Source organism: Salvelinus sp. IW2-2015, linkage group LG33 (assembly GCF_002910315.2).
Source record: "Salvelinus sp. IW2-2015 linkage group LG33, ASM291031v2, whole genome shotgun sequence".
In the NCBI taxonomy this organism is placed as follows: domain Eukaryota; kingdom Metazoa; phylum Chordata; class Actinopteri; order Salmoniformes; family Salmonidae; genus Salvelinus; species Salvelinus sp. IW2-2015.
The window spans coordinates 1,290,381-1,311,661 of record NC_036872.1 but is presented as its reverse complement, the minus strand read 5'-3'; the positions used below and the strand labels follow the sequence as shown (position 1 = coordinate 1,311,661).

General features: G+C 43.3%; 1 protein-coding gene across 2 annotated transcripts in view; it reads right to left on the bottom strand.

Annotated features, from left to right (window-relative positions):
• Nucleotides 1-3,964: 3,964 nt before the first annotated feature.
• Nucleotides 3,965-21,281, bottom strand: part of LOC111958222 (serine-rich coiled-coil domain-containing protein 1) — a 112,661-nt gene continuing 95,344 nt past the window's right edge. Inside the window, exon 10 of one of the 2 annotated variants that reach the window (XM_023979428.2) lies at nucleotides 3,965-8,725. In XM_023979428.2, coding sequence (XP_023835196.1) covers nucleotides 8,153-8,725 — 573 coding nt within the window. In that variant the 3' untranslated portion in view covers nucleotides 3,965-8,152. The remainder of the gene's footprint in view (nucleotides 8,726-21,281) is intronic. The other variant, XM_023979429.2, reaches the window with a different exon arrangement.

Below are 21,281 nucleotides of genomic sequence, written 5' to 3'. Positions count from 1 at the left end.
TACTTGCTGTTTATTATCTATGCATAGTCACTTCACCCCTACCCACATGTACAAATTACCTCAACTAACCTGTACCCCTGCACACTGACTCGGTACCGGTACCCCCTGTATGTAGCCTCGTTATTGTGTTACTTTTTAATATTTTTTTGTTTAGTTTATTTTCGTAAATATTTTCTTAACTCTTCTTGAACTGCACTGTTGGTTAAGGGCTTCTAAGTAAGCATACACTTATTGTATTTGGCGCATGTGACAAATACAGTTTGATTTGATTTGAAATTGTTGTTGATCGTCATAAATCAGGCAATGGGTACAAAAAAATTGCTGAAATATGAAATAGACCACTTACCACTATTAAAGCAACAATTAAAACCTCTTTGGGCTAGGCGTGCCGCTAGCGCACCACCTCGACAACATCCGGTGAAATTGCAGAGCGCGAAATTCAAAATACAAAATTCGTAACATTCATGAAAATACAAGTGTCATACATCGTTTAAAAGCTTAACTTCTTGTTAATCCAGCCGCTTTGTCATATTTCAAAAAGGCTTTACGGCGAAAGCATACCATGTGATTATCTGAGGACAGCGCCGCGCGTACAAAAGCATTACAAACATTTTCCAAACAAGCAGAGGCGTCACGAAAGTCAGAAATAGCGATAAAATAAATCACTTACCTTTGAAGATCTTCCTCTGTTTGCAACCCAATGGTCCCAGCTACATAACAAATGGTCGTTTTGTTCGATAAAGTCCTTCTTTATATACCAAAAAAGTCAGTTTAGTTGGCGCGCTTGATTCAGTAATCCACCGGCTCCAGTCGTTCAACATGCAGACAAAGGAATTCCAAAAGTTACTAATACACTTCGTCCAAACAAGTCAAACAACGTTTCTAATCAATCCTCAGGTACCCTAATATGTAAATAAACGATACAATTTAAGACGGAGAATAGTATGTTCATTACCGGAGATAAATAACGAAGTGCGCGCCCTCATCCACACGTGACACAATACTACAGTCAAAATGGGAGCCACTTTGAAAAACAAAATATTCTAGCTAATTTTTCAAAAAACAACCCTGAAACTCTTTCTAAAGACTGTTGACAGCTAGTGGAAGCCCTAGGAACTGCAATCTGGGAGGTATGCCTTTGATTTTCCCATAGACAGCCATTTCAATGAGTGGTGACCTCAACAACAACAAAAAATCCAGATGGATTCTCCTCGGATTTTCGCCTGCCATATCAGTTCTGCTATACTCACCGACATTATTTTAACAGTTTTAGAAACTTTAGAGTGTTTTATATCCAATACTACCAATTATATGCATATCCTAACTTCTGGACCTGAGTAACAGGCAGTTTACTTTTGGCACCTCAGTCATCCAAACTTCCGAATACTGCCACCTATCCCTAAGATTAAGAAGTTTACTACCACTGGAACAATGGTGAACTTGCCTTTTATGAAATGCAAATGAATCTTGTCCCCACGCACAGGAAGACAGTTCGGGAGGCAATGTACAGTGAACAAAAATATAAACGCAACATGTAAAGTGTTGATCCATGTTTCATGAGCTGAAATAAAAGCTCCCAAATTTTTTCCATAACGCACAAAAAGCTTATTTCTCTCAAATTTTGTGCACAAATTTGTTTACATCCCTGTTAGTAAGAATTTCTCCTTTGCCAAGACTATCTATCTACCTGACAAGTGTGGCATATCAAAAAGCTGATTAAAAAGCATTCTCATTACACAGGTGCACTTTGTGCAGTTTTGTCACACAACATAATGCCACAGACATCTCAAGTTTTGAGGGAGCGTGCAATTTAACATAAGCTGCTTCCAACGTTGTTTTAGAGAACTTTGTAGTATGTCCAACCAGCCTCACAACTGCAGACCAAGTGTAATCACGCCAGCCCAGGACCTCCACATCCGGCTTCTTCACCTGCGGGATCGTCCAAGGCCAGCCACCCAGACAGCTGATGAAACTGTGGGTTTGCAAAACCGAAGAATTTCTGCAGAAACTGTTAGAAATGATCTCAGGGAAGCTGATCTGCTTGCTCCTCGTCCTCACCAGGGTCTTGAACTGACTGCAGTTTGGCATCGTAACCGACTTCAGTGGACAATGGCTCACCTTCGATGGTCACTGGCACGCTGGAGAAGTGTGCTCTTCACAGAGGACTCCCGGTTTCAACTGGTTTCAACTGTACCGGGCAGATGGCAGACACTATGACATCGTGTTGGCGAGCGGTTTACTGATGTCAATGTTGTGAACAGAGTGCACCATAGTGGCAGAGGGGTTATGATATGGACAGGCATAAGTTACGATGGCAATTTGAATGCACAGAGATACCGTAGCGAGATCCTGAGTCCCATTGTTGTGACATTCATTCGCCGCCATCACCTCATGTTTCAGCATGATAATGCACAGCCCGATGTCACAAGGATCTGTACACAATTCCTGGAAGCTGAAAATGTATATTGGCCTGTATATTCACCAGACATGTAACCCATTGAGCATGGTTGGAATGCTCTGGATCGATATGCACAACTGCGTGTTCCATTTATATTTTTTGTTCACTGTAAAATCCAAGGGACAAAACTTGAGAATTACAGAACTTGGCCGCATCATAAGTCTCCAGTTCTACAATTAGATGCCACCATCATGTCTATAGGCTCTTTGAAAGGTTTGCCAGAAAGAAAGCCTTTATTGAAAGCAAACCAACAAATGTAAAAGCCTGAAGTTTGCTAAACGACATAGGCACTTGGATTGGAGCGGGTGGTATGGTCTGGTGACATGAAAATAGAGCTCTTTGGCCACGCACAACAGTGGTGGGTTTGGGGTCAAAAGGAGGATGCATTTGCAGAAATTAACCTCAACTGATGTAATTTATGGTTGTTGATCTTTGATGTTATGGGGCTGTTTCGCTTCCCTTGGTAAAGGGTGACTGCACTTCATGATTTGGCCCGTTTCAGGTTAGGTTCATTAAGAAATGCTATAAGCCATGACGGAATTCAAACGTGAGTTGGTTTCGGGGTGTGGTTTGATGCGGGTGTCCGCATGTGGGAAGTGTCAGCCAAATTATTTCACCAATTAACTTCAGCCAGCTGGTACACTACTGTGGCAAAGTTGCTTTGAATTTGATTAGCCTCTCTGGAGATAGTTTTGGACTGTCAATAAATTACACCATGTAAATGTAACAGTATTTCTGTTGCAAATCTTTTAGTTGTCTAATTTTTACAAACAAATCTCAATTTTGTATGTAAATGGAACATTATATAATGGTCCAGACACCTTTTTTGTGATTTCATTTAGTTTTCTTAAACAAACTTAGCCCAAACAGCCAATGACATCCTCATCGTTGTGTCGTATGGGGCCCTGAAAAACCACAAACAAAAGCTCCATAAACACCCAAATACATCCTTGTCGAAACAGCAAATCTCAGTATAGCGATGCAGGTCTTTAGATATACACATGAAATTGTGTAATTCTACACACATAACATTGCTCAGTAGAAGTATTATTTGAATCTTTATTACTCATCTTTATCATGGGTGCCAACTATTTTTGACCTGACTGTATGTAAATGTTGATAAACTACCAGACAAACCTGGGTGGCATTCAGTTGTGAAACATTGTCAACGTTCAGATTGAAATGTGCTATGTAGAACAAGCATGCCTCTCTTACAGGAATCACGTTGGCTCTTCGTGGAATTCTTTTTAAGGAGTTCTGCGATATTCACTGTGTTAATCAACAGGATTGATTGGTTGAGGTGTTTTATGAAGGTGTTCTCATCCACTCCTCTGTCATAGCCAGTAGACATCTCCAGAGCTAATGGAGGGTATCTTCAACTATAATGAAAACAGTAGCAGTCAACCATGCGGGACAAAGTTATCCAAGCATAATTAGTAATAACCCAACACCCAAATGAAACAAACTGAAGAAGGTTGGTTCAATACCACCAAAGACAACACCGCACACCTCTTATGTTTTAATAGGAGTAAATAATACAATGAAAATTATTCGGTAAAACATTTAATCAACGACGATTGTGGTCGAGAGAAATTACAGTTCGATTTTATAACACTTAACAGTTTTTTTAATCTCAAAATTCTCTACATTGTGAACCCTGTATATATATATTTTTAAATAACCTTAAATCGACTTAAATTAATATTGTCAGGTTGTATCTATGTACAATATACAGTATATAACGTCACATCACCAGTGCATAATTACAGTCATGTTCTTCATAAAAATGGTGACATAAGTCTTTGTGATCCAATCTCACAAAACATCAAATAAAGCTAACAAATAGGTGAGCTCAAAGTGAACGAAGTGTCCTCTACTGTACGGTCAGCTAAGAATCGTGAGTTAATGAGACTCTTGTTCTGTCCACTACAAGAGAATACATCCTTGTTCTTCAGTTGTACACACGATTGTTCAAAACTCAAACACGCAACTTTATCCTTTTAACTATGCCCTTATAATACGAATTAATCTTTGTTCTAAGAACAGTATGTTGATATATCCCAAAATTGCAGTAAAGAAGCTGAGAAGGTCCGTATCAAACATATAGTTGAATCGGGGGTCAAACGCTTGGGGGATAAAAGCTGGTGTGCTGGCTGTGTTTGGCAAGACGTCATCATGGGTAAGTGCAGCTGGCTTCTTCCACTAGCCCTCGTTGTAGTCATGTGATACAACGAGCCCCGCTAAAGACAGGACAGATAGCACACTGAATACACGCCCTCCTCCAGGCCGCTCTCTCTGGGTGTGAGGATTCAGGGCTTGTGTATGTAGGCTGAGAGAGGGAGAGCAGAGGACGAGAGTGAAGGAGAAAGAAACAGAGAGCGAGAAAAGGAGGGAAATAAAGTGGAGCAGTAGACCTGAGGGAGTGGAGCTGGACCGCGGGGGGTAAAGCTGCGTTTCTTCAGGGTTTCCTTCACCTCTACGAGTCCTTGCTTCCACTCCAACTATAATGGCGCATTCTGTACCACTTTCTGCTGCTTACAGTGACGACAGACAGACAGGCTTTCTCCCGCAAGACTCTACTGACAACTGTATACTACTATATACTTTACCATTACAGCTCACGACCGTTTTTGTAAACGCATCTCGAAAGACAAGTATCCTCATGTATCGTCAACATTGCTATCATGATGGTGTTCTACAAACATGAGTACTTACTTATTAAATGCTGTGCCTTGAACAATAACTATTGCCTTAAATTAGTGACAGTAAAAGGATAGGGTTCTATTCTCATACAATACTCCGTTGTAATGTGTCTCGGGGTAAGATGCTGATCTAGGATCAGGAACCTCCTATCCAAGTCTTCATATTCATGATGATCTTCAAGACAAAACAAATCCTAGATCAAACCTATTCTGAGACACTTTATGAATACAGGCCCTGATGCAACAACCAGTTTCTGATATCCACTTATAAAAAGTGTCAAATGTAGACAGACATGTCTGTTCTTATTAAAGACTGTAAAATCAATTTTTGACCCACACACTTTCACTGTACAAAATATGTGTTGTCTACAATGATAAAAAGCATGCAATTACTAAAAGGTTAAAGGCCCTGTGAAAGTCAAAAACGTGTTTGCCTGTATTTTATATATATTTCCACACTATGAGGCTGGAATAATACTGGGAAATAGTGAAAAAGATGATCATGCCCTTTCAGTGTAAGAGCCGTTTGAAAACACTGCCTGAAATTTCTGCCTGTTTCATGTGGGATGGAGTTTTGATCTACCTGGTGCCATCACCAGGCGGTAAATTAGTTAATAGACCAATAAAAAAAGTTACAAACATCTCTGCCAATAACACCTAGTTTTCACCTCCCAACTCAGACGTAGCTTGAGAAATTGCTCTTTGCTAAAAAGCAATTTGTTTCATTTTGACCATTTTAATTGCATACAATCACAATAATGTACTTAGTTGTTACCCAGAAATGATTTGATATTGAAATAAAAACAGCTGCATTGGACCTGTATCGAATGAAACTCCCTAAAATGGGCTTGTCTATATGTGTAAAAATCTGAGTTGGGATCCTGTAATGAATGAAACTCCCTAAAATGGGCTTGTCTGTATGTGTAAAAATCTGAGTTGGGATCTTTGACTCCAGGATTTGGCGATACAAGGATGCACTTACATTATATATACAAAAGTATGTGGACAACTCCTTCAAAATTTGTGGATTAGGCTATTTCAGCCAAACCCGTAGCTGAAAGGTGTATAAAATAGTACACACAGCCATGCAATCTCCATAGACAAACTTTGGCAGTAGAATGGCCTCACTGAAGAGCTCAGTGACTTTCAATGCACAGTGACTTTCACCGTAATAGGATGCAACCTTTCCAACAAGTCAGTGTGTCAAATTTCTTCCCTGCTAGAGCTGCCCCGGTCAACTGTAAGTGCTGTTATTGTGAAGGAGCAACAATGGCTCAGCTGCGAAGTGGTATGGCACACAAGCTCACAGAATGGGACCGGAGAGTGCTGAAGCGCGTAGTGCGTAAAAATCGTCTGTACTCGGTTGCAAACGGCCTCTGGAAGTAACGTTCGTCTGGAACTTTGTGAAATTCCATGGCCAAGCAGCCGCATACAAGCCTACAAAATCACCATGTGCAATGCCAAGCATCGGCAGGAGTGTTGGGGCGGCAGGTAGCCTAGTGGTTAGAGCGTTGGGCCAGTAACCGAAAGGTTGCTAGATCAAATCTCGAGCTGACAAGGCAAAACTCTGTCGTTCTGCCCCTGCAGTTAACCCACTGTTCCTAGGCCGTCATTGTAAATAAGAATTTGTTCTTAACTGACTTGCCTCGTTAAATAAAATACAAATAGTTTTAAAAAAACTTGCCGCCATTGGACTCTGGAGCAGTGGAAACTCGTTCTCTGGAGTGATGAATCACTCTTCACCATCTGTAAGTCTGATGGACAAATCTGTGTTTGGTGGATGCCAGGAGAACGCTACCTGTAAAGTTTGGTGGAAGAGGTATAATGTTCTGGGGCTGCTTTTCATGTTCCGGGCTAGGGTTAAAGCGAAGGGAAATCTTAATGCTAAAGAATATAATGACATTCTAGATGATTATGTGCTTCCAACTTTGTGGCAACAGTTTTGGGAAGGCCCTTTCCTGTTTCAGCCATTGCCCTCGTGCACAAAGCGAGGTCCATACAGAAATGGTATGTCGAGATCGGTGTGGAAGAACTTGACTGGCCGGCAAAGAGCCCGACCTAAACCCCGTCAAACACCTTTGGGATAAATTGGAACAACGACTGCGAGCCAGGCCTATTCACCCAAAATCAGTGCCTGACCTCACTAATGCTCGTGGCTGAATGGAAGCAAGTTTGCGCAGCAATGTTCCATCATCTAGTGGAAAGCTTTCCCAGAAGAGTGGAAGCTGTTATAGCGGCAAAGGGGGACCAACTCCATATTAATGCCCATGATTTTGGAATGAGATATTCGACGAGCAGGTGTCCACATACTTTTGGGCATGTAGTTTATGTTGGTCACATTGTCAGTGCAATGAGCATCATGGTTTGGTCATGTTCAGCTTTGCTAATGTAGCTACAACTCTCACATTAGTTAATTCCCTATGGCGCTAGAGTGTGTGTGTTCACGCATGTGTGGACATTAGCACCTCTAAGCAAACGCTCAACATTCAGTGCTAATCTAATGTGATAGATGAACGAGTGCCTTGTTAATGCTAGCAGGCAGGCTGACTGACTGGTGTGTGTTCAAGTGAGCACATCTATCCGCCTTCTACAGTAATATAAAATGTCAAAATGGTCAAATGCACAGAACCAAAGAAACGCATATAAACATGTACCTACCGAGGTACTGTTTGGAGGTTTGGTTGGATGACAGTGTAACACAACATATGTGTTTAAGAAGAGAAGCAAATGTCCCAATGATGTGATATAGATAGTTTTAAAGTGTCTGTCATAGCAAGGAGGAGCTAGGGTTGAGAGAATGAGATGTACGAAATGGGTTAGATTTGAGGTGAACGGAAGATGCTTGGGAGTTGACACTGATTGTTGGATAAATTCCAGAGATTACCTTCACTTCCATGATTCAGACGGTGATGAGTCCATTCAATGATATGTTTAAGGTATATGGGAAAAGTGAAAGGTGCGTGTGTGTGTTTGTGTGTGTGCGGCCCGCGCCTCAGCCGTTATGCTGGACCAAGGCCTGCAGTTCAGCAGTGTGGAGCGAGTGCTGCAGGAAGACGTTCTTGCGGCTGTACATGTGCAGGGACAAGGGCCCTCTGGGGGGCTGGCCTAGGCGGCCCGTAAAGGAGGAAGAGGAGGTGGTGGTGGTGGAGGGAGGAGGAGGCTGGCGGGGGCTTGGCACGGGGGCTCTCTCGCTGTCTGAGGAGAGGCAGCTTCGGCAGGGGCTGTCTCGACTCTGGAGGCTGGAGCTGCTGCCCCCCACCCCCATCGCCCGGGGGATCTGACTGGTTGGGTATTCACTTTTCCTGAGAGTCCCTGCCTCTGATGATGAGGACAGAGCCTCTTCTGGTCTCCTGGGGGCCCCTGAATGGTCCCTGCCTCCCACAGGCCCACTGGAGGAAAGGGGTGGGGCCGGGGTTTGGGTCGGGGCTGGGCAGTGGCGCACGTCACTGGTAGTTGAGCGCTCAGCCACCACACGGCTATATTGGTCCACGTTGAGAGACCGGGCCGCCCTTCTGTCTCTTGTGCTGGCACTGTTTTGGCTTGTTGCTCGGCTTGGATGGATGGTCTGCGAAATGAGAGAAAGAGCAAGAGAAAAAGGGAGAGAAAGAGAAAGACAAAAGTGAACAAAATACAAACACCAACGTAGCTGGTGAACTGCAGTGACATTTTGACAAGGCGTTGTTCCCGGAGCTTTGTCTAATTGTTTCTTAATCAACTGGAACCTTGCTCTGTAAAGAAGGAGAACAAGAAGCAGACTCAGTCTCTCCAGCACAGTGTGGGGAGGTGGCACACAACTCAAGCATGGCACCAAGGAGAAAAACACCTGTTCCTGGTCACACAACACAGCCTCTCTTATGCAACACGGCCCTGTTACTTCACTCCACAACGCTACACTATAGCCACGCAACAAGGAAACGCATGAACGCGGTCGGCATTGACAAATCCAAACAGACACTCCGGAAAATGTTTGACTAACTAAACCCAATCTGAGTCGACGGTAGGGTAGATAGGAAATGAACCGAGTCGACAGCCAAAAAGTAAAGAAAATGACTTACAATGTTTGGTACAAATCTATGAGCAGGGCAATATAATTACAAGGAGCAAAGCTAATGCAATAACTTTCGAGGTGCAAATGGAAATTGAATCCAACGTGCTCGCACAATGTAATATCGCACAATGTAATACCAGGGAAACAGAACAGGCTTATCGGGACGGAGGAACGGAGCGTTAACGCTTCATGTTTGTTCCCATCATTAGTTATCATCATTATTATCATCTCATCTCCACATAAAATGGACACAAAAATAAGAGGCGAAAGAACAGTGTGTAATATTAAGGTGACCGTTTCTTTCTCCGGACATTCAAATTGCCAGCTACATCTACTTACAAAATAATCATTTGTACGATCATTCCTGCAGATATTGTGAGATGTTTGAACTGATGTTCAAAATACAAATTCTGTTGAGCAAAAAGGGGTGTGTGTATGTGACTGTGTGTTTCTCCAGACATGTTGTTTGGATAGGGATGGTAGAGAGAGTGGAGGAGTGCAGGTGTAGCCAAAGAGTGGAGCAGGTTGACGTTTATTGTCTTGTCCTGGAGGCAGAACTGAGCGATTTCTTCTTCAATAGGCCAGCGGCAAAGTCAAAATTGGCTATTTTGAACACATTTTGGAAAACAAAAATTACATTTTTGGTCTTACTTTGAGGTTTTGGTTAGGCATTTGGATTAGCAGTGTGGTTAAGGTTAGGTTTAACATCTGATTTTATGACTTTCTGGCTGTGCCAGATAGTTACCACTCTGCAGAGCTGCCTCCAGAACAAGATTCATGACGAAAAACGCTAACCTGCAAATGGGGGGTTTGCCAAAATCCTTCCAGCTGATTATATGCAGAAGTGGATACGCAACACAATTTCATCACTATTCTCCCCTGGTCGAGCCTGCCACAGCACAGCACGCCCACACACACTACGATGGCACATACAGGCGAAACAGCTCCCCAGAACACAGTCAGAACACAGTCAGTCTTTTGTCTCAGTTTGACTGAACAGTCAGAGATACAGCAGCACAACACAGAACTGTCAGTGATACTAATCCAGTGTTTTCCTTAAGTACATGGAGTAGCCAGCCATTTAGGGAAAAAGTAGCTGTCCCAGACTGTCTAGTGGGGTCTGGAGGCATGCTGCCCCCCAGGGGAAAATATTACATTTTGGTGGCCTCTGGAACACATATACACAACTACCCGAAATGCACAGCTAAATTCTTGAACACTTTAATGAGTCTGGTATTTTGGCATTTAATTAGAATCCCCATTAGCTGTTGCAAAAGCAGCAGCTACTCTTCCTGGGGTCCACACAGAACATGAAACATAACACAGAATGACTTAATACAGAACATTAATAGACAAGAACAGCTCAAGGACAGAACTACATGTATATAAAACATTTTTAAAGGCACACGTAGCCTACATATCAATGCATACACACATACTATAGGGGAGGCGTTGTGCCGTGAGGTGTTGCTTTATCAATTTTTTTTATTTTTAAACCAGGTTTATTTATTTAAATTTTACCCCCTTTTCTCCCCAATTTTCGTGGTATCCAATTGCTAGTAATTACTATCTTGTCTCATCGCTACAACTCCAGTACGGGCTCGGGAGAGACGAAGGTCGAAAGCCATGCGTCCCCCGAAACACAACCCAGCCAAGCCGCACTGCTTCTTAACACAGCGCGCCTCCAACCTGGAAGCCAGCCGCACCAATGTGTCGGAGGAAACACCGTACACCTGGCTCCCTTGGTTAGCGCGCACTGCGCCCGGCCCGCCACAGGAGTCGCTGGTGCGCGATGAGACAAGGATATCCCTACCGGCCAAACCCTTCCTAACCCGGACGATGCTAGGCCAATTGTGCGTCGCCCCACGGACCTCCCGGTCGCGGCTGGCTGCGACAGAGCCTGGGCGCAAACCCAGAGTCTCTGGTGGCGCAGCTAGCGCTGCGATGCAGTGCCCTAGACCACTGCGCCACCCGGGAGGCCCCGGTTTGCTGTTTATTTGAGCAATATGAGATGGAAGGAAGTTCCATGCAATAAGGGCTCTATATAATACTATACGCTTTCTTGAATTTGTTCTGGATTTGGGGACTGTGAAAAGACCCCTGGTGGCATGTCTGGTGGGGTAAGTGTGTGGATCAGAGCTGTGTGTAAGTTGACTATGCAAACAATTTGGGATTTTCAACACATTAATGTTTCTTATAAAAAGAAGAAGTGATGCAGTCTCTCCTAAAACTCTTAGCCAAGAGAGACTGGCATGCATAGCATTTACATCAGCGCCTCTGATTAACGTGCCGCTCTGTTCTGGGCCAGCTGCAGCTTAACCAGGTCTTTCTTTGCAGCACTGGACCACACGACTGGACAATAATCAACATAAGACAAAACTAGAGCCTGCAGAACTTGCTTTTTAGAGTGTGGTGTCAAAAAAGCAGAGCATCTCTTTATTACGGCCAGACCTCTCCTCTCTTTACAACCATTGAATCTATATGGTTACCTCCCAAATTGGTGACATTAGTTGTGGTATTGAGTAGAATGATGATTTTACAATTAAAATGACTGAAAATGTATGAATGAAATGTATTGTTGTTTAGGATATCGTCTATGCCTAGACCTACAGTGCGTTCAGAAAGTATTCATACACCTCGACTTATTCCATCCACATTTTGCTGTGTTACAGCCTGATTTCAAAATGGATTAAATAGATTTTACACACAATAACCCATAATGGCAAGTAAAAACATGTTTTGGATAATTTTTTTAATTCTTCAAGCTCTGTCAAGTTGGTTGTTGATCATTGATAGACAGCCATTTTCAAGTTCTGCCATAGATTTTCAAGCAGATTTAAGTCAAAACTAACTAGGCCACTCAGGAATATTCAATGTCGTCTTGGTAAGCAACTCCAGTGTATATTTGACCTTGTGTTTTCGGTTATTGTCCTGCTGAAAGGTGAATTTGTCTCCCAGGTCTTTGTGGTTGAATCTGTGCTTGAAATTCACTACTCGACTGAGGGACCCGGTGTCTCGTGTAAAGCAGACTGAACCGGGTTTTCCTCTAGAGTTTTGCCTGTGCTTATCTCTATTCCGTTTATTTTGTATCCTGAAAAACTCCCCAGTCCTTAACAATTACAAGCATACCCAAAACATGATGCAGCCACCATACCATAACCCCACCGCCACCATGGGGCACTCTGTTCACAATGTTGACATCAGCAAACCGCTCGCCCACACAACGCCTGCAATCTGCCCGGTACAGTTGAAACCGGGATTCATCTGTGAAGAGCACACTTCTGCAGCGTGACAGTGGCCATCGAAGGTGAGCATTTGCCCACTGAAGTCTGTTACAATGCCAAACTGCAGTCAGGTCAAGACTCTGGTGAGGATGACGAGCACGCAGATGAGCTTCCCTGAGACGGTTTCTGACAGTTTGTGCAGAAACTCTTAGTTTGTGCAAACCCACAGTTTCATCAGCTTTCTGGGTGGCTGGTCTCAGACGATCCCGCAGGTGAAAAAGCCGGATGTGGAGGACTTGGGCTGGCGTGGTTACACGTGGTCTGCGGTTGTGAGGCCAGTTCGACGTACTGCCAAATTCTCTAAGCTCCGGTGGACATCCCTGCAGTCAGCATGTCAATTGCACGCTTCCTCAAAACTTGAGACATCTCTGACATTGTGTTGTGAGACAAAATTGCACATTTTAGAGTGGCGTTTTATTGTCCCCGGCACAAGGTGCACCTGTGTAATGATCATGCAGTTTAATCAGCTTCTTGATATGCCACACCTGTCAGGTGGATGGATTATCTGGGCAAAAGGAGAAATGCTCACTAACAGGTATGTAAACAAATGTGTGTTCAACATTTTTGATAAATATGTTTTTTGAGCATATCGAAAATTTCTAGGATCTTTTAATTCAGCTCATGAAACCAACACTTTACATGATGCGTTCATATTTTTGATCAGTGTATTTGAAAACATTATTGTTGACAATTAAATTACTGAAGGAAATTTCAACAAGTGTTTGCAACTGTAAATTGCAATGTCATTTATTTATAAAATACATGTTTAGCAACTGACCTACAGATTTATTTTTGAAGAATCCTGCAAGAGTCTTCTGCTAACTTCCACCAGCTTCCTTTTATTAGGCATGAAGAATGAAGCAGGTGTTAAACATTGGCTTTGCTACACAGTAATCAGCAGTTGATTACTCCATTGTCGACACTCTAATCAAATCAGTAGGCCAATATAAATATCTGTAATAATACCATATAAGTATCATTAGCGTTTAGAACCTTCAATCTGTTTTATTATGTATTAATAATTATTTAAAATGATAATTAGGAATTATTAGATTGAGAAAAGTAAGTCATTGCCCTTTAAAAACAACATTGCCCCTTTAAGAGCTCTGCTGCGCAGCTGCGCCCAAACCATGCTTGAAATAAACACGGTAACACTGGAAAGCTGGGATCCCCCTCTTAACAAATGCCATCAAAACTGCTGTCAAACGTGTTTTCCCCACGATTGCATTAAGAATTGTTGTGCATTGACTACTTGTCAGAATGACCGTTTCTCCCCTATTGGCACTCGTAACTTGAACGTGCCTCGAGTGGAATATTCATCTTGCCTAGAATGCACAACAAGCCGGCTAGGTAAATACGTAAACTATTCTACTATGGGGTTGGCAGAGGAAGAGTAAATGTGGACAGTTCTAGCATATTCAACATGCGCCTCTGCAGAAATATTTGTTAATGTTCCATATTCTTTAAATTAAAACAAGTGTAGGCAATTTATGAAGTGGAAAACACTGATGCTACAGACCAGCTGGGCACAGCAGTCATTTATGTGTTCCCTAAAACCAGATATCTTAAGGCATTGGGACACTCCACATGGGAGACTCTGCGACAAAGAGTAGAAAAGACAGTGAAAAGCAAAAAAAAAATGAGGAGTCACTTATGACTGACCCCCCCCCCCCCCCCCCTCTCTCACTCGAAAAATCCTGCAAAATGGATGGACATGAACAGCCCCTTCTCCACCCACAACTAAAAGCAGTTTTCCAGATCAACACATAATGAACTAGCAAAACAAACTGAAAACATTGTATTAAGGACTGTGGAGAGTTCTGGCTTTTGTCGCGCCTGTCTCTTGGTATTGTACAACAAATGAAGAGAAGGCTCACGGTGCAGAGGCTTGAGCCAGCTGCGGTACAATCAGTGTCCTTGATCTCTGTAGTGATTACGCAACTAAGCGTTCCCAGACACAAGTGTAGACAGAGTAGAATAAGGTGTGACAGCCAGGGGAGAAACAGACGATCATTGGTCCTGACAGAGGCGGCTTGCAGCCTGCCCTATGTCACCTCACTGTCCGTCACTGGCCCACCATGTCTTCAGCAATGTTTACAGTGTCACTTCTACAGGAGACTACATGGTAGCATTAGAGTTTTACAGTACCCAAAACCAAGACAATTCTTTTTTTTTGCAGGTTGATGTACAACGATGCTTGTCTATCGCAGGGCCTTAACCCTAGTCCATCTCCTTAATGCTGCGTGCCAAAAAGAGAGGCTTCGGGTCCCATTTAAAGAGTTTATGGTATGACTTTGCCGGCGATCAAACCCCAACCTTCCAATCTCAGGGTGGACACTAAAGGATGGAGGAGAGCTACTGCGTGAATACAGTACCGTAATGCGGAGTTGACTGAACTGAGCCCTAGGACTGTAAGGAGAGCAACGTTTCCAAGAGGAAGCTAGAAGAGGAAGGCTCCTCCAGTTGGTGACATCACGTGTTTAGAGATGAGGCAGAAAGAGAGAGAGGTCTGGAAGTTGGAGCAGTAGGAGTGCATGGAGCCGGTAGCACAATGATGAGGACTGATGGAGCGCAGAGATGATGGGAGGCAGAGCTCCATGTACATCAAAGCTACCCGGCACCTACTGCAGCACCCCTCACGCAGCTGTCAGCTCTGCAGCCGATAAGATACTTTACTGGGCCCATCTTGTTCTCCCCGACAGCACAGGACCTGGATAAACAATAAGGAAAAGATATATCAAGAGGGGGAAAAGGAGGCGAGGAGAAGAAAAGCCACTCATAAATGGAATTTCCATCAAATAGTATGGCAGATGTCTTTGTAGTCTGATAACAATGTTGCAGCTGCCAGCGTGTCACATCCAGAAAGCAGCTGCGATGCTTGACTGCTCTTTACTCCTGTTCAAAAACAGACAGCGAGAGGGGAGATGGAGTGCAGCTAGCTAGCTACCCACTCATGTGTCAAAAAAGACTGACTGGATGTACACTACACTGTGTTGACAAGAGTTCCAACAGAATATATTGTACTACACACACACACACACACACACACACACACACACACACACACACACACACTAGACCTGTAACAGTGAGACATAGCCTATACGTTTTAGATAGAAGACAGACAAAAGGTTGGCAAGTTTGCTATACCACTTTGAGAAATAAATAGAATGGACACTGATGATAATAAATTACAAAGTTGTAAAAGGCCACAGGGTGGTGGTTTGTGAGAACAGTAGCTCTGGTCCAGGGCCTTAGCGTGTTTTCTTTACTAACCTCTACTTAGAGTAACATGCTAACGCCCTGGTCAACATTTACATTTACATTTAAGTCATTTAGCAGATGCTCTTATCCAGAGCGACTTACAAATTGGAAAGTTCATACATATTCATCCTGGTCCCCCCGTGGGGAATGAACCCACAACCCTGGCGTTGCAAGCGCCATGCTCTACCAACTGAGCCACACGGGACTAGAGCTATGAGAACAGTAGTCTCTTTAGACTTGTTGAGCAAACTGTCATTCTCCTATTGTGTCATGCAGTGCTTCGCTTAGGGCTGCACCCAGATCAGTGCATTGACCTACTACTCAACCCATTGGCTGGTTGTTTTTCTGGCAAGTGTGAAACTGCACAAAACTGCACACTGACAAACTCCTCAGTCAACGATCACACCAACCAGACTGCTTCCCTTCCCCAATCCTAACCGTAACCATTAGTGAGGAATACGACAAACTTTGGGCTCCCGAGGTGTCACTATAGTACCTGGTTCGAATCCAGGCTGTATCACATCCGGCCGGGATTGAGAGTCCTATAGGGCGGCACACAATTGGCACTGCGTCGTCCGGGTTTGCCGGAGTAGGCCCTCATTGTAAATAAGAATTTGTTCTTTTAACTGACTCGTCTAGTTAAATAAAAGGTTAAATAGAAATAAAATTAAAAAAGATCCAAGATCAGGGTCTAGAGGCAACTTCACCCTACACCCTGATATTGGCAGGAAGGGTTGTTCATGTCCACAATGGACCCAAGCATCAAGCTCCACAAAATGGAACAGTTAACACTAGAAGTGCAGGTGTTGTGGAGTATGTAGGATAAAACACTGCTAAGCTCACCACACCTGCGGAACCTTTGAGGACAGACATGCAAACGCAGATCTTGTACCTGTGGTACATGGTCAAAAAGTACCAGGGTGAAAAACAACCATCTCCAGAACCTAATTCTGGACTGGAACGAATTGCAAAAAACGCTGAAGCTGGAGACTTGTATTTCCCTCACTAACTTTAAACATCAGCTATCTGAGCTGCTAACCGATCGCCGCAGCTGTACATAGCCCATCTGTAAATAGCCCACCCAATCTACCTACCTCATCACCATACTGTTTTTATTTACTTCTCTGCTCTTTTGCACACCAGTATTTCTACTTGCACATCACCATCTGCTCATCTATCACTCCAGTGTTAATTTGCTAAATTGTAATTACTTCGCTACTATGGCCTATTTATTGCCTTACCTCCTCACGCCATTTGCACACACTGTATATAGCCTTTATTTTTTTCCTATTGTGTTATTGACTGTACGCTTGTTTATTCCATGTGTAACTCTGTGTTGTTGTTTGTGTCGCACTGCTTTGCTTTATCTTGGCCAGGTCGCAGTTGTAAATGAGAACTTGTTCTCAACTAGCCTACCTGGTTAAATAAAGGTGAAATAAAAAATAAATATATTCAGATATAGCCCTTAAACCAGAAACTTTCCAAATGAGTGTTAAGAAAAATGAGTTTGCAAAAGTTGCTTCTCTAATTATGTTTTAATTAAGTATTTTTATTCTGAATAATTCCATATTTTGTAAAAAAAAAAAAAAAAGGAAAAAAAGAAGCCCAAGTTAGACTTTATTAGCCTACATTTTACAACATATCGCTATACATTCTCTCTGGATGTCACATTTTTATATTGCAAGATTCATCAGACAGACCAGAACTTAACCAGCTTTCTCTCTATCTTTGTAGATGGATAGGGTAAAACTTGCAAAACTTGGTAATTATGTATGTTTGATGAGAGTTCACCATGTGCTCAAGGAGAGAGAGAGAAGGAGGAGGAGAGTAGTCAAGTCCTTCATGGGCAGCTGGAGTGGAGCTGTCACATGCCACTTCTGGGAACGGTGGTTGGAGTGAGGGCTGCTGCCCCGACGGACAGATGCCTGCCTGTCTCATGTCTCCCTCACCTTGGGGGCCTTGACAGCTAGGGCCAGCACTGCCAGTCTTGTGTTAGTCCCATTGACGGCTAGAGGGGAGAGGGATGAGGGAGGAGACTGAGGCCCTCGTTAATTACTCCCATTGTATCCTCTGACAGCCTGCACAGGGGCTGAGGGAGAGGCTGCCTGTTCCAAAGTCCCATCTCAGTCTCTCAGGGTACGCACGCACACACACAGCTTTAATGGCCATCTCTGTCAGCCATTTTCCGAGGGCATTCTGGTGACTGATACTGAGAGGACAACATGGCAGAAACAGATACATTGTCATCATAGCACTGACAGACAACACCGTTGATGTTTGGACATGGAGTGCTGCATGACACAAGGGGTGGAATATACCCTCGGGTTTGACAGATACTACCACACCGAAGGCCAACCGATGGACCTGGGTACCAGCCTTTTTTGTGCCATTATGTTTGGTGTGACGAGAAGTAGCAAGGATCGGTATTAAGGTTCAAACAGATCTGGGACCAGGCTTACGTCATATTATTTGACGGATAAAAAAAAAGACCAGTTTCTGAGAACATTCAAGTAAAACAATTCTAACTGGGTCATTCTCATGGTTGACCGGCCTCTTTAAGGGCACGAAGCAAGATCTCACACAACAAGCGCTGTTCTGAGACAGAAGCTCAGGTCACTTTGCTTCGAGTCTGGCACACACATACAACCGACACAAGAGTGTGTGCGTGTGTGTGGGTGGCCCGCCTCGCTCAGAGGACCACATGAAGAAAGAACCCAGCCAATTTATGCTTATCAGATTTCATGTTAGCACTGAATATTCATCTGCCATATTTGTCGACAGAATATTCGTACTGTGTGCCTCAAGGATATCCGGAATGTGCAGATTCCAAAGAATACCCTCATCAATATGCATGTTTCTCTGCTTTCATTAATGTTGGAGTAAATTGTTTTAGATCAAACTCAGAGGTTCTGTCTCTGCATCCATAAACCGAAATATTAAACCAGACGTGCATGTGGTAACATGGAAAACGCCAATCTGCTGTAGCTCTCCCCAGTCTAACTGGAGAAGCATGAACAGCAGGCCGAAGGAGAGGAGTGTAGCGAGAGAGCATAGGCCCGGGGATTCTGCACTGGCAGAGGAGAGGATCCAGGCAGAGAGAGTTGTTCTCACGCAGCACCTACCCTACTTTGCTTTGACTAATGAACCTGAGGTGTCCTGAATCTGTCCAGTGGCAGGGGCATGAGTTGGCACACCCCACACAGAGGGCGTGTGTGTGTGAGAGAGTGTACGCATTACATACATGCGTTTGTGTGTGAGTGAGTGATTGATTGTATGCATTACACGTGCGAGGGATGCATGTCCCTTGGTGCTGTGCTGAACGACAGCCCCTGCCAGTGGGCACTCTCTCTCTGGTCCAGGTACCACATGGCGAGACCATTTATCAATTAACACTTCATCATCCTCTGACCAATGATGAGAGAAATGTGTCCTTGCCTCAGGCTACGGATGGAAAAAGCAAAAAATAGCATTGGTGTACATTAGCCATCTTGGGATTTGAGACTTTGCATAGGGGGAAAAAGACATAGTATTACATAACAACCATACTGAGGCATTGTGGTCTGGTTGAAGGTTAGAACAATGTAGGCTACATGACCCTGCAAAGAGATGTTTCTGGTACCATTACAAGTCCACGATTACAAATGTAATTTCTCTCTGGTCGAGATCGTGGTCTAACTAATGTAACATCACGTTCCTGAATTATAGCCCTGTTAATTGTGGCATATCTGTTCGATGATGTTGTTATTATCGCTAATGGTGTCTTGGAAGTTAGTTCTAAATGACTTCTCAGTCAAGGTAATGCTTTGTGTTTTTGATGCTAACATGAGCGTTAGCCTAATCTTGTACATATTTACACAAATTCTCACTTACGATCCTATTTAACTTAAGCTCCCCTCCTACAGCATATAGACTAATACCCCATGGATCTCTTGGCATGAAACACTCCTTTTAAATGCGGCTTAAAGAGTAATTTTTTTACCTTTATTTAACTAGGCAAGTCAGTTAAGAACAAATTCTTATTTTCAATGACGGCCTAGGAACACTGCCTTGTTCAGGGGCAGAACGACAGATTTTGAACCTTGTCAGCTTGGGGATTCGAACTTGCAACCTTTCGGTTATGAGAAGAATTAAATTGATTCCCATGAGCTCTATACTATACACATACATATGAATGTGAAGTCATTTAGATGGCTTACAATAAGAGTCATACTTCTCCCTTGTATTCCATCCAAGAAAATATGTATTTATAGATAATTTATGTCTTAATGAGTAGTGCACTATAAAAGGGAATAGGGTGCCATTTAGGATACAGATTTACAGTGTGGGTTAAACATGGTCCCTGAAGGAGAAGGTCTTGACCAGCTACCAGTCTGATTAAGGATCCAGAACCTTCTGAATTATGGGAGACCCCAATTCCAAGTCCGATAAAAGAGAACACAAGACAATCTTCCAACATTTTGAATCTGGAGCAATAACGGGGATATTTGTCTTGTTATATAATCTTCTGCGTTGAAATTCTTCATGTGTAGTACATCTAGTCCACACATAATCTATTCTATTCTCGCTGCCCCCATCCTAGGAGGTATTCCTGCGCACGCACACATATAGAGAGTAGAAGTAAATGAGGCTTATGTTAGATTTCTCATCTCTCTAAACGCTTCACTCTGCCTTCTGTCCTTGTTTCTCTCAGCACTCCTGATGTGATACTCCCCTGGCGTTTGCTGATCCGGGGTTTGCTTCAAACTCTTAATTGTTGAGATCACGGTCTAGCAAATGTTACGTTACGTTCCTGAATTATAGCCGTGTTAGTTGCTGCATATACAGTGCATTTGGAAAGTATTCAGACCCCTTGACTTACTCCATAAAATGTTGGTAACGTTACAGCCTTATTCTAAAATGTATTACATTTTATTTTATTTTTATTCATCAATCTACACACACACACAATACCCCATAATGACAAAGCAAAAACAGGTTTTTAGAAATGTTTGCAAATGTTTAAAAAAAAAGCACTATTACATTTACATAAGTATTCAGACCCTTTACTCAGTACTTTGTTGAAACAACTTTGGCAGTGATTACAGCCTTGAGTCTTCTTGGGTATGACTCTACAAGCTTGGCACACCTGTATTTGGGGAGTTTTGCCCATTCGTCTCCGCAGATCCTCTCAAGCTCTGTCAGGTTGGATTGGGAGTGTTGCTGCACAGCTATTTTCAGGTCTCTCCAGAGATGTTCAATCGGGTTCTAGTCCGGGCTCTGGCTGGGCCACTCCTGCGTTGTCTTGTCTGTGTGCTTAGGGTCGCTGTCCTGTTAGAAGGTGAACCTTCGCCCTAGTCTGGAGGTCCTGAGTGCTCTGGAGCAGGTTTTCATCAAGGATCTCTGTACTTTGCTTTGTTCATCTTTCCCTCGATCCTGACTAGTCTCCCAGTCCTTGTCGCTGAAAAACATCCCCACAGTATGATACTGCCACCACCATGCTTCACCGTTGGGATGGTGCCAGGTTTCTTCAAGACATGACGCTTGGC